This window comes from Neolamprologus brichardi, chromosome 20, assembly GCF_056152115.1.
Source record: "Neolamprologus brichardi isolate AB-2024 chromosome 20, ASM5615211v1, whole genome shotgun sequence".
In the NCBI taxonomy this organism is placed as follows: Eukaryota; Metazoa; Chordata; class Actinopteri; order Cichliformes; family Cichlidae; genus Neolamprologus; species Neolamprologus brichardi.
Genome location: NC_142123.1, coordinates 28,336,551 through 28,350,041, shown reverse-complemented (window position 1 = coordinate 28,350,041; position 13,491 = coordinate 28,336,551). Strand labels below are relative to the sequence as shown.

Genomic DNA, 13,491 nt, shown 5'->3' with positions numbered 1-13,491 from the left:
ACATTAGTCACCGGTTTACAGTATATATCGGAAAAATATAACTGGATAATATCAAAGCATCCAAGACAGACTAGCGAATAACATGAGGTTAAACGAAGATTTTTGCCATGTTTTTTCCAGTCAAGCATCTGCTGTGCAAACGTATTTCATGCCCTTAATAATCAACATCAGTGTCCGATAAACTATGATTAACTAGATTAAATAAATGGGAATTTCTTACCAGATGAAGTGAAGTGCAGCTCTTATGTGGGGAGGGTTCCCACTCTTTCACTTCTGTGTCACTAGTTAGTATTGCTGCATGTTACACTCGTGTTCAAGGCCTAGCATAGACGCAAAAGCATTTATGTAACCCACAACGCACCTACAGGAAGCTAAGATCACCACAGTCCACCTCTACAGTTTCCTGATTGTCGATTATAGTTGATTCCAAACCTGACATCAGTATGAAGATATTGTACCTCGTTTTGCTTTTTCAAGGTGAGTGAGCTATAATTTAAACCTTCTATCAAAGAACTTACTAAGCTAAATCCTTTCAGCGCCTTAATCATCATTGTTTATTTTCTCTCTCTCCCACGCTCTATTTTTGTAAATATTTTTTTCCACTTCCGTTCTTTGTGACTTTAAACTGTAAAATCACGGCTTATTCTAGCATCATAAATAAAAACTCTGATTTCATATCAATATTTTTCAGTCACAGTAAACTTACTATTTCATATATAAATCCGTCATAAATTTTTTGGTATGTGAAAAAAATGCTGTTTCACTTTCATATCCTGGAATTCATTAAGATTTAAAATTATAATTAAAACATACAAGCCTATAAAAATTCTTGAATGTACTCCTTATTGAAATATTCATTTACGAAGAAAAACATGTTTAAATTAACATGTTTACCTTAAATTCAATTAACACGTTAACTATTTTTAGGAAACATTTTTCGTGAAAGGTGGAATAGAAACATATATATATATATATATATATATGTGTGTGTGTGTGTGTGTGTGTGTGTGTGTATATATATATATATATATATATATATATATATATATATATATATATATATATATATATATATATATATATATATATATATTCACTTTACATACTGTTAAATGAAAGAAAAGTGTTGTAAATTCACACAGGATGTTTGACTACACCTACCCCCATCTCTCAAGTACTTATGAGGTGGGTTTTTTTGCTTGTTTTTTTTTCTCTGGCTTTTAGTGACAATTATTCTAGCATTTGTGCTATCTGACAATCACAATTTGAAGGTAAACTGCAAACTCATATTAGTTCGAATTGAAAACTGAATAACATTTTTATGAATTTCCAGACTACAAGGATTTTCTTTCTGTCTGCCTTGTATTTCAGCAAGTCTTCAGCTTGAATGTGATAAAAGAGAGATCACAGCCCATGTCGGCGGTGAATTTATCCTTAAATGCAAGTATGGCATAAATAATTTTCTGTACAGCAAAAAGTATTGGTGCAGAGGGCCCTCCAGAAGCAATTGTGAGATTGTGGCAGACTCAGAAAACAATCGAAACACACACAGGTCCCAAGTGATAGATTTAAACAGAAGGGGGCTGTTTGTGAAAGTCACAAATCTCCGATTTGATGATGCTGGAGCGTACTGGGTTGGGATTGATAAGATATATGCTGACATCATGACCCAAGTCAAAGTGATTATCACTGAAGGTAAGAATAAAAGACGCTATGCAACTTAGAAAATAAACATTATTTTACAATAACAGTGAAATATGCTGCATCACAGCCTCTGTTTGGTGTTAAGCTGACTGGACTGACATTTCTTTTTTTTGTGTCAGTTCCAGTGTCCAAGCCCCGACTTTGGCCCCTGAGCTCTCTGTTGGACAGGCCAACATGTTGGGGGAAGTCAGTTACCTTACGCTGTGGTTGTGCAAGGGGCACTGGTGTTCGTTATGCCTGGTATCAGCACATTGACAGAAAGGACTTCCTGCTTCATAAGTCTTCAGACTTGTATCTTCACTGTGACGCAGTTCAAAAGGACTGTAGTTATTTCTGTATTGGCAGTAATGACATAAGCAGTGAGAAGAGTGAGCTCATCTCTGTGCAGGTTCTGATGCCTGCAAACAGCAGCTGTATCTATGTTGTTAATATTCAGGGTAAGAAAAAATGTGATATTCCATTGTGCAAATATAAATGTGAGAACTGTCTTTACAGTGATTTACTGATTAACAAAATGCTTTTAGAACAATTGCAAAAAAGGTAAAACATGCAGCATTTTTATAGCAAACATTTATATTTACTGACAATATACAATGACTAAAACAACAAGTAAATTATTTTATTTCATTTTAAAACATGGCAAGTGTTCTGTTGTAATGTTTGAGCATGGACGTGGTTCTGTTCCCATAGTGATAATTTTTTTAGTTTGTTTGTTTTTTAATTTAGAATGAGATTTTTTCAACATTAAGACATTAATTTAAACGTAAAATATTTAGTTTAATAGCGTAGTTCCTTAAATTGTTGTATGAAAAATGATTTACACCATTCATAAATGTCCCATGAAAAAGATTACAATATTCATACCCTCATATATTATTAGCAAAAATAGACTATTTGTGCATTTGTGACACTTTAAAGCCCTAAATTTATGATAAAATTAAAATGGCATTTAATAATTGTTTTTATGCAACTTGTGCATGCATGCGTGCATGTCTGCATGTGTGTAGTATAGTAAACTATTGCTTAGAAGAAAGGATTAAAGGCATCTTGTGTAAGTTTTGACTTCAGTGACTCCTAGAGGTTATAACAGATATGACAGTATGTACAAACCCTTTATCTACAAATTTTCCTTAGGGTTATTCTATTTTTTTATTAACAAAAATCAGGTCATTAGTATCATATTCTAAGCATAAAAACACAATAAACATAAAAGAAAGAGTTTAAAGTTACCATGAAATATTCTAAACAACGTCTGTTTTCTTCTCTCTTGTTTTTACAATGCTGTAAAAGCTTCATCCTCAAGGTCTATAAAGCACTATCATTGTAATCTTTTCTTTTTCATTACCAGGTCAACCAATTTATGACTGTGCAGACAGAATGAGCACAACCACAGTCACAACACCAACTCTGACCTCCTGCCTAGTTATTATGAACATCAGTGATAACACAAGAAATCAATCTTTACAACTGAATGAAACCACTCAAGGCTTTTTTTTCATCAGGTTAGTCAATATGCTACTTTTTACTCTATGGAACAATCACTAAAGGCTGAAAAGAGAATTTACATTTGTTGAAATTTCACCATAAGATGCTGTCTGAAAACCTGCCCCCCTCCCCTTTTCTTTTCCAGATCATTGACGGGACTGCCACTGTGGTACACATTACTGCGTTGGAGTTCTTTTCTGGCCTTGTTGATAATCATTTGCACAGCTGTTAAATGCACAAGAAGAAGATACAAAAAATATGCCAACCAGAAGAAAAATATTCATTGCAGGCGAATTTACCATGCGTGTCAGTGACCTGAATTTTACTGTGGTAGTTCTGTGGAAGTTAGAATGATGCCTCTGAGATAGCGGCTTTGTGGCTTAATTGTTGGCCAAAGTTCTTTGATCATGTGGGAGTGTTTGTGAAGAGGGTAGGGCATAAATGTCAGATTGTTTATCAGAATGACTCATGCAATACTGACCAAAGTGGTCTGTTATTTATTTGAAATACTAGAGTTTGAAAGAGTCTACGAGACCATTGAAATAACAGTTTTACTTATGATTGCTGATTGCTTTATCAGATCAACTTTTCATATAGTAGTTACACAATTTTGTATACATTAGTTATACAAAATATTGACATTAAAACCAACAAAGGTTTTTAGAAGGCAGCAAATGATGATTATCACGGTCAAGGAAAATAAAAGGTCTATGATTGTCTTAAGTAGTGAAAATATTAATTTGTGACTTATGGTATAGTCTGTAAACAAACTTCAGATATTTTACCTTCTATCTAAGGCCCTCTTCACTTCTATAAACTGATGGAGAGTGCCAGGTATTTAACTTTTATTTACCTCTAAGTGGATATCTCCTTTGCGACATTCCTGACTCAGACCTAGTCATGTTAGTCCACTATACATATATATGGAGCATCATAAGAAAGCCATTCAAGAGGATTGTTTTAATAATAATGATGACTAAGAATGTAGCCAAAGATGATTAAAAAGGTGTGTTTCAGGTCCCTGAATTTCCACACGAATTAGACTGATGATTATAAAAATATATAAATAAATTTGCAGTAAAACAGTCATTGACTACCATGTACTTTTGCTGTTTTTGCATTAGCGACATTAATTGTACTTAAATTGTGGAGTCTGGAAGTTTTATATGATAAATGATTTATTGCTGTTACAGGTTATGAAGAAATGCAAATACCTCACCCACTTATTGTGAAATCAGTATCACAACAATGTGTCAGTACTTGGGCGTTGTAGGGCATTAAAATATGTCATATCAGGTTGATTAAAATTCTAGTGCTGCTGGCTCAACACTAGAAACAGACTAAACTATAAGGTAGAATTCAGCAATATTACCCTTGAATTAGTGATGTATATGAACTGTAACATACAGTTGTTTACTGGGTCTTGTTTCCATTCTCAGAGAAAGTGTCAGAAAATTCCAGGTTAATTACTACTCACATTGTACTGTAGTTGATTTTGTTACACTTAATGTTAAAATAATAAAACTTTTCATTTCAGACATTATAAAATTTCTCTGTATTTTATATATTTCATATTTAGCAGTGATGCTACTTGGGTATTTGATTTCTCTCTTAAAGATGCACCAATATACCTATATGCATTATAGGTATTTTGGTACATATACCTTGGTAATATACAATATATGTACCAATACACCTACCGGGGCCTCCTCTCAGTGGGACATGCCCTGAACACCTCGACAAGGAGGCATCCAGGAGAAATCCTGGATGACAATTCTACTCTGAGCCCCTCCCGAATGGCTGAACTTCTCCCCCTAAGATCATCCACCTTTCAGAGAAAGCTCATTTCTGCCACTTGTATCTGTGACCATAGGCGAGGGTAAAGACATAGAAAGACCAGTAAATCAAGAGCTTCACCACCACAGACCAGTACACGTCCACATCACTGCAGCCGCAGCACTAATCCATCAGTCAATCTCCCGCTCCCCTCTCCTGCCGCTTCACACTCGGCTGCGAACCACTCCAGTGCAAGCTGGAGGCTACAACCTGTATCCTGTATCCAAGGTTCAACTAACAGACTCTCTCCTTGCCAGCACCCTGGCATAGACTTTTCTGGGGAGGTTGAGGAGTGTGATCCCCAAATAGTTGAAGCATACCCTCCAGTCAACCCCTTCCCAAAGATAGGAACCACTACCCCGGTCTGCCAATCCAGAGTTACCACCCCTGATCTCCAAGCAAAATTGTAGATGCGTGTCAACCAAGACAACCCTAAAGCATGCAGAGCCTTCAGGAACTCAGGGCAAATCACATCCACCACAGGGGCCCTGCCACCAAGGAGTTATTTAACTCCCTCAGTGACCTCACCCTCAGTGATGAACAAGTTGTCCTCCTCGTCCTGAGACTTTGCTTCCTCTATGGAAGAAGTGTCAGTGGGATTAAAGAGGTCATCAAAGTACTCCTTCAACAATCCAACAATATTATGATGATATTCTGTTCCTAACCAAGCTGACTTTGGAGAAGAGGTTGTCACGATCCGCAGTGGCAGACCAAGTGGAGAGTGTGTGGAGGACTCAGGTGCAGACACAGGCGAAGACACGAAACTGAGTTCAAACGAAAAGCGAGCCTTTATTTTGGCTGATGACATGGGGGTCAAACAAGGCAGAAGCACTGTGACGAAGCTAAACTATAACTAAACTGGGAAACTGGTACTATGATGCCACAGAAAACTATGAATACAAACATGGTGGGTGAGAACACAGACGACGCGACACAGACTGCATGAAACACAGAGACTAAATACACATAAGGGATGATCAGGGGAAGTGGGCACACATGGGAGCACAGCTGACACACATGAACCTAGAGACAGGACAGGAGAAGTGAAACTAAATACTCTGACATTGAATACAGACTTTCAAAGTAAAACAGGAAACATGGAGATTAGACATGACATGAACTAAACATAACCACGCAGACGTGACGCATGAACCAGGGAGACTGAGTACAGGGGGAGATGACATAAACAACTAAGAAACAAAGGACTAAACAGCAATCTCAGAATAAACTAGATGAACTAAACTAGGGCACAAATGAATATAAAAGATACATAAAACTCAAACACTGGGTCGCTCGACCCAGGACCATGACAGAGGTTGTCTCCACAATGGACAGATTGCCAGTCTATCAGAGAAAAAAATACAGATAATAAACAGGGAAACCAACTCATGTACAAAAAGACACAAAAATGCTCTCCTTAGCACCAAAAAATCTGATTTAAATTGATTTGAAATATCTGACATTTTGGCCTAAAGTCCTAAATCAACAACTTTTATTCTTTGGGTATTTACAATATGCTATTAGTAACCAGCATTGCCGTTTTGGTCTGGTGGGATTGAAGAATAATTGATAAGGTCATCTCAAGAACTGCAGCTGGAAAGTAGGTATCGGCTAAATCTGGTACAATAAATCTCTTCTTTTCGGACATTAATGTTTTTTGTACATAGTCACAGACAAATAAATAAAATATAAATACAAAATACAGGGATCATCAAGCATTTATCAAAACAAATGCAAATCTCTGTGGCATTCTGGACATCAAGCTCTTTGTAATTCATGTATATGCTGCTTCTGATCACCCTGCACAATCATCATCATGAAATCTGACGCGTCAAAGTGTATGAAGCATAAAAAGTGAATGTCTACAACAGCCAAAACTTTTGGCTGGGACTTCATTTGTTATTTGAACAGAACACTATAAAAGTGTCAAAGGTCCAGTAGATTTACTTTATAGTTATGAGTAAATCTTCCTAATCATAAAACTGTTTTATGTCACAAACAGTAACTGCAATAAATTTCTAAGTTGCAAAAAATCCAAATGGTCATAGCGTATATGTTTTGTGTTTCCTCCGAAGTTTTAGTGAAGTCCAGTGTAAAGTTGTGTAAAGTTGTAAGCCAGACCATCTCCAAATGTGGGCTGGCTTATCACTCCTATCCCATTAAATGGCTGTGAGTATATGCCTGCCATTAACACTGGAGGATGACCAATAAAAAGCTAGAATGCACGTGAATCATTTAGAGCACATTGGTAAATAGTTTACCAATGTTAGTTCACCGTGTAGTCTATGATTCAGTGGGTGATTATATCAAAGTGAATGTCTAATGTGAGGTGAGCTCCCATTTGCACCTGCATCCTATACTCAGACCCACTTCATGTGTTTCCCAAAACACTAGTTATATCCTTAGACTTTCTGCATATGTGGTGTTTATGGAACATAAATTGCATATATTGTATATTTTATCATTTTATGTTAGACTTAATATCTCTGACACTACAGAAATTATCTTATCATTACTTACTTTATCTTGATGTCTGTTGCAGTTTAATAGACACAACTTTCAGTTTTCAGTGTCGACTTGCAGTCTACTAGTTGTGGTTGCAGATTACACTTTCAGTTCAAGTAAAGAATCCTGTGACTGTGGAGAAGTTATACAATACATTTGTAAAAAAAAATCATTTTGGTGTGGAATTGACAGTACACACCCCCGATTTAAAGCACACTTGTTTGTTTTCACTCTGATAGCTATCTTTTTAATTTTACAGTGACATGGAACATTCAAGCCTGATCCTCTAAAATGTATCAGTAGGTGTTTTTAATAATTTTCAATAGTTTGCTTTGCATTTTTTTTCCTGTAGCCTAAATTGGGCTAATACGTACTGTGGAGAAGGGCATTTTTAAAAACTGCATTAATGTCTATTTTCCGTAGATGCCATTTTTGCTCAGTCTGTTTCCTATTGTTAAATCATGAACACTGATCTTAATTGAGTGAATTGTGGCCTGCAGTTCTTTACATTTTTTTTGGGGGGGGGGGGGGGTTCTCTTGTGACCTCCTGGATGAGTCGTCAATGTGGTTTTGGAGTAATTTAGGTACACTGACCAATTCAGACCTGGTGAGCATTTACAGGGGATCAACATTAATTTTAAAAGTTTCACTGTTACTTTTGCCTGCAATACTGTATGTGTCTACAGGCAGGTCTCAAAGTATTACTTGATTTTATATGCAAAATCCTTTTAGCGGCTGTATTTCACAGCCAGCTTAAGCAGGCAACAATCTCAACTTTTCTTATTAAAAAAAAGAACCTTTAGAAAATGTCTTACTCACATAAATGTTACATAAACAATAGATTTATTGAGTTATTTGCACATAATATTATTTAATAATTTCTAAAGAACCAATTTAATCCTCATTATTTTGTTTCATGGACAAACTGTGATACTGCTGGAGAAGTAGAAAATAGACCAATTAAATATCAGCCTGCATCTGACTTTGGTGATAAAGCAAATGCCATTTGTAACCATGGGTTATTAAGACAATGTTAACTCTAATAGACAATGTTTTGATGCATGCTCAATCATCCAGATATCAGCCAGAAATCTCAGAAAGTTTATTATGTTCATCTGGATGTACTGGATCTACTAAATAATTTTTAGAGAATTTTAGAGGATTATGTTTTTAACTCTGTATGGATACCTGTCTTCAGTGACATTAGAGTGTAACACTGGATACAAAATGAATGGAACCACTATTTTCATGTGTGAGGTAAATGGTCAGTGGTCACCTTGGCTTCCTACATGCATACCTAAACATAAGTTAAAATAATTATTTGCATGTACTGAACTCATTCGAATCGTGATCTCTATGCTTGAAGTGCAACTTCACCTCCAATTCTTAGCCTAACTCCTCCTGCTGCATATTTCTGAATGCTAAAAATCAGCTGTAGGAAGACTAAGGGTTCCTGGCCAGCACAAAGATGAATGGAGAGTAATGCTGAATGTCATTTTACCTCTACTCCGAGGTTTCTTTTGAAGTAGATGATTTTTCCATTGCAATATTTCATCATATGCTAGAAAAACATGTTGGTTGCAAGTTGTAATAATTCAAGCTTTTGACTAACTGCTCAAAGCTGGAGCTCGCAGGCTTGTGCTTCCTTTCTGTCTGTCATTTATTTAATTCATGGACCATGGAAGCTAATTCTTAAATTCTTGCTTTATTTGTTTAATTGTATCATTATATTTTAATAATGTAAAGAAATTATTCAATTATTTGCCACACACTGAAAAGATTAAAAAGAGATGATTATCTTTACCCTATAACCACAAATAAACACTCAAATTTTTTAATGCTCCTAATTCTAAATCAATAACATAAGTAAATTTGATATTATGCATGTTTCTGTTGGTGCCTCTCGCCCTAAGACAGCTGTGATCGGCTCCTGCCTTTCTTTGGTCTTTCTCACATTGAGCTGCAGATGATTCTGCTGGCACCACATGACAAAGGAGTCAACCACAGCTCGGTACCTGGCTTCATCATCCTCAGGGATGCATCCAACCGCCACAGAGACATCAGAAAACTTCTGAAGATGGCGGTCTGTGTGTAGGGGCTGAGGTCTGTGGTGCAGATGGTGAAGAGGAAAGAGTTAGAGGATGGTCCCTTGCGGTCCCCCTGTGTTGCTGATCACCTTGACAATGTTGAAGATGCACATATTGGGGTCTACCTATCGGGTAATAAACAATCCAGGACACAAGATTCTGGAGTTCCACACAAGTTGTGTGGCACAGGCTTTGAGGACATGGAGAGTCACCCTGTCTGGTCCAGCAGACTTGCCTGAGAACATCTTCTGACTTGTCTCTGAATCTGGTCATGAGTGAAAGTAACAGTTTGTTGAGGGGTTTCAATACTTTACCAGGAGGCTGTGTTGCAATGTGGAGAGAGAGTGGCTTTGCTGTGGATTGCAGGCTGACTACAGGTAAGTCAGTAGGGGGGGTGAAAATTTATTGCAATCTCAAATCTGTTGAAAAACACGTTCAACTTATTTGCTCTGTCCACACCACCTCCAGCTCCCCTGCTGCTGGATGACCTGAATCCAGCAACTGTTCTCATGCCACTCCACGCCTCTATCATGCCGTTCTGCTGGAGTTTCCGCTCCAGCTTCCTCCTGTAATTGTCCTTAGCTTTCCTGATCTTGCCCTTCAATAACACCTGAACCATTCACACCTCCTCTCTATTGGTAAGATGAGATCAATTCTGATCACATAAGACCTTGTATGTGAGGAGAAGTATTTTAAATTTAATTCTGGATGTAACAGGGAGCCAATGAAGATAAGCCAATATAGGAGGGATATGCTCTAATATTCCCTGTCAGTATTCACTTTACACCTAATGTGTAAAAACTTTATAAAGTTATAGAGTAAATCTGTAAAAAAGAATATAGACACAGTTGATTAAGGTTGTTATCATGTTTAGATGATGGAACATTTAAGACTGTTCAACCAACATGTATCTGTATCAGAATTAAAACCTTTGTTAATCAAAGAGGAAATTATGTGGTTACAGTTGCTCCAAAACTCTAAGAACAGTAACTAACCAAACAAAGTGAAATAATACAGCATATTACAAAGTTACAAAATATAACAAAATGCCTCTCATAAATACAAACAGCTCTGATGATAAATATCCCAGCTAAAACTGACGTGCCTCTCTAATTGTATTGACATTTTAATTTTCTCTGTAGAGGATTTGCTATTAAAGGTGTGCAATTACTACAATGTGTACGTGTATTTAATATGTTTTTTAATTCCAACTTTCCCTTTATAGTCTCAGTTGGACCAGTCTCCTGGTTAATGGTAGATAAAGTCATTTTGGATACCCGCATTGATAGTTTCCTTGTTGTTGAATATGTAGGGGAGACCGGGGATAGTTGTAACGTGGGTCAGTTGTAACACTTCCAATTTCTCCAATCAGGGCTAAGTTTCAAATAATGTGACTCATCCTGTGCATGCCCAATTCAGTTCTGCTATCACCTGTGAAAAATCAGCACATTTTGTCAAACACAGACAATTTAACACGAAAATTTGTAATTTGTATGCCAAAAAGTAAGTTTTTCTACTTTATTTCAATTTCTAATAGCATTATCTGCTTTGCAGTTAAACTCCTCAAACTTAAATTATGTTATTTGCATGTCTATGGGGATATATTCTGTGTAGGTCTTTAGTGCTAATGTTTTAGCTGTTGGCTGTAATGTTAGCTAGTTCATGGCTATAGGAGTCCGGGTCAGTTGTAACAGCAACAGTCTGGGTTAGTTGTAACAATAATGCAGATGTTACAACCTACCACACTATTACTTTAACTTATATTAAACAAGTTGGGGCAACGACATCAGCAGAGAGAGGTTCACTGGTCGCTTTTGTATATGCGGTTAATGCCATTGGCAACACAATTCCTCCACTGTTTGTGTTCCCACACATACATTATGCAGACCACTGTGTCAGAGATGGACAAGTAGGAAGTATTGGTAGTGGAAATAAATCAGGATGGGTGTAAGAAACAGATTTCCTCCTCTTTCTGAAGCACTTTGCAAACCACACCAAGATAAGCCATGATAAAAAATGTAATGGAATTGCGATGCTGGTGAACAACTACATTTTTTCAGCTTCATTGTTATGTTCAAAATTGGTGCAAGAGTTGTAGGTTATAATGCCCACTGAGCCAATGAGGCCAAACTCAAGGAAGACCAACCAAAATTTATGAAATATTCAGTTGCAGAAAATTCCATAATTTTTTTTTGGGGGGGGTTGGAATATGTTCAAAAGCTAGATTTCTGCATTCTGTCACACACACAGCTACATAAATGGCTCTAAGTGCATTCATGTGTTGAATAAACAAAGATTACATGGTAATGTTTTGTTAGTACCCTTATTTCATTGTGTTACATTTCACCCCAGGATATGTTACAACTAACCCAGACTATGGGGTTAATTGTAACATTTCACTCTTTGTGTTTGAGACCATACCATGCAATGGGTAATTGTGCTGCAGAGAAAATAGCTGCACTATTTAATAGCAGAGATATGTAAATACTTTGCATTACATTTTGAATCTACTACCTTCAAAGAGCTCCAATTTACAGACAGAAATGTCATATATGTTACAACTATCCCCGGTCTCCCCTACCACTACAATACACTCATTTTATGTGAATCCACACAAACTTAAGAGCTTTGTTTCTTTCGTGTATTTCATTACTATGTTATAAAGTTTGCAAACTGTGGTCTAAAGTCTGAAACTTTTGGCTGAAGAAAAGGCACGTTACTGTTTGACCGCGCTTCCGAGAAGGGGATCCCCTTCTCGGAAGCGCGGTCAAACAGTAACGTGCCTTTCATGTCGTGCCTCTTTCATGTCCGGTTAATCTGGAGATGGAGTCTTTGGTCTTTGGCTTGTTTAGTCCTCGGGTTGTAGTTGTACAGCCCGAGGACCCCATGTTTATTTTGTTTTAAAGGATACACGGCACACCATGCTAAGACTTATCACTTATCACAGCTCATAGCTCTTTGGGAATCAAATGCGGCAGTTTGCAGATTTACGCCTGGTGACTTTCATGTTTATCAGCCTAGGAGTTTACATACTTTCTCCCCGCTGAAGACAGTTAACAAGAGCTTACTCATGTGCTCTAATTCACTTTTTGTGTTTGTGTGTGTGTGTATTTTTTTCCTAGATGGCCTGACGCAGCAGTTAGGGGCAAACTCTATGTCCGAGTTTGTCTTTGCACAAGCAGTGCAGAAATGGCTCCGATACGCCCCAGATCGTATGGGTGGTGCAGGACGCACATCATGATCCCCATCCCAGAGTAAAAAATTACAAACTTCTGTGAAACATATAAATGTAAATAGGAAACTGTCTTTTAATAAAGTATTTAGCAAACGAAACATGCCTATTGACCTTTTTTTTTGTTTATTTTTTTTCTCTGTTACATCACATGCAATGCTTTCTTATTTTAGGATATTAATATTGACATGATACATTGTGAGACATTTGTTGTTGTTTTTTTTTATAAAGGGTGTCCAATTTGAGGAATAAGTACAATTATGTGTTTAGGTGGTTTAAGTATTGATGGAAACATGCAGTAGTTTAGTATTGGTTAAAATACTTATAAAGAAAGGTAGATTTCCAGTCATGATTTAACTGTTTTAATAAAAAGCAACTGTGCGAAAGAGGTGGAAAATCAACACCATAGCTCAACAGTGTTTCAATATCAGAATCTGACATTGTTTCAATGTCAGGTTTCAACATTGATTCAACATCAAAACCTGACGTTGTTTCAACATTAAAAGAGGGTGCAAGAGTGACGTTAGGTCAACGTCACACTTCAACGTTGGTTCAATGACGTCGCCTGATATTGACTCAACGTTGTTTCAATGTTTCCTTGCTATCTGGGGAAGCAACCCACATTAAAACAAACAGAAACCC

At 36.9% G+C, this 13,491-nt stretch overlaps 1 protein-coding gene across 1 annotated transcript; it reads left to right on the top strand.

Moving 5' to 3' along the window:
- Positions 1 to 443: 443 nt before the first annotated feature.
- On the top strand, positions 444 to 3,939 carry LOC148097014 (uncharacterized). The gene is made up of 5 exons (XM_087834046.1): positions 444 to 477; positions 1,372 to 1,695; positions 1,824 to 2,141; positions 3,053 to 3,206; positions 3,335 to 3,939. The coding sequence occupies exons 1-5, from the start codon at positions 444 to 446 to the stop codon at positions 3,501 to 3,503; spliced, it is 999 nt and encodes a 332-aa protein (XP_087690172.1). The 3' UTR covers positions 3,504 to 3,939.
- The last annotated feature ends 9,552 nt before the right edge of the window (positions 3,940 to 13,491 follow it).

Bases quoted from the DNA above. Each gene is read 5' to 3' on its own strand.
- LOC148097014 (XM_087834046.1), top strand. From the start codon at position 444: ATGAAGATATTGTACCTCGTTTTGCTTTTTCAAG. The intron at 478-1,371 runs GTGAGTGAGCTA...CTTGTATTTCAG, and splicing joins CCTCGTTTTGCTTTTTCAAG to CAAGTCTTCAGCTTGAATGT. The intron at 1,696-1,823 runs GTAAGAATAAAA...TTTTTGTGTCAG, and splicing joins CAAAGTGATTATCACTGAAG to TTCCAGTGTCCAAGCCCCGA.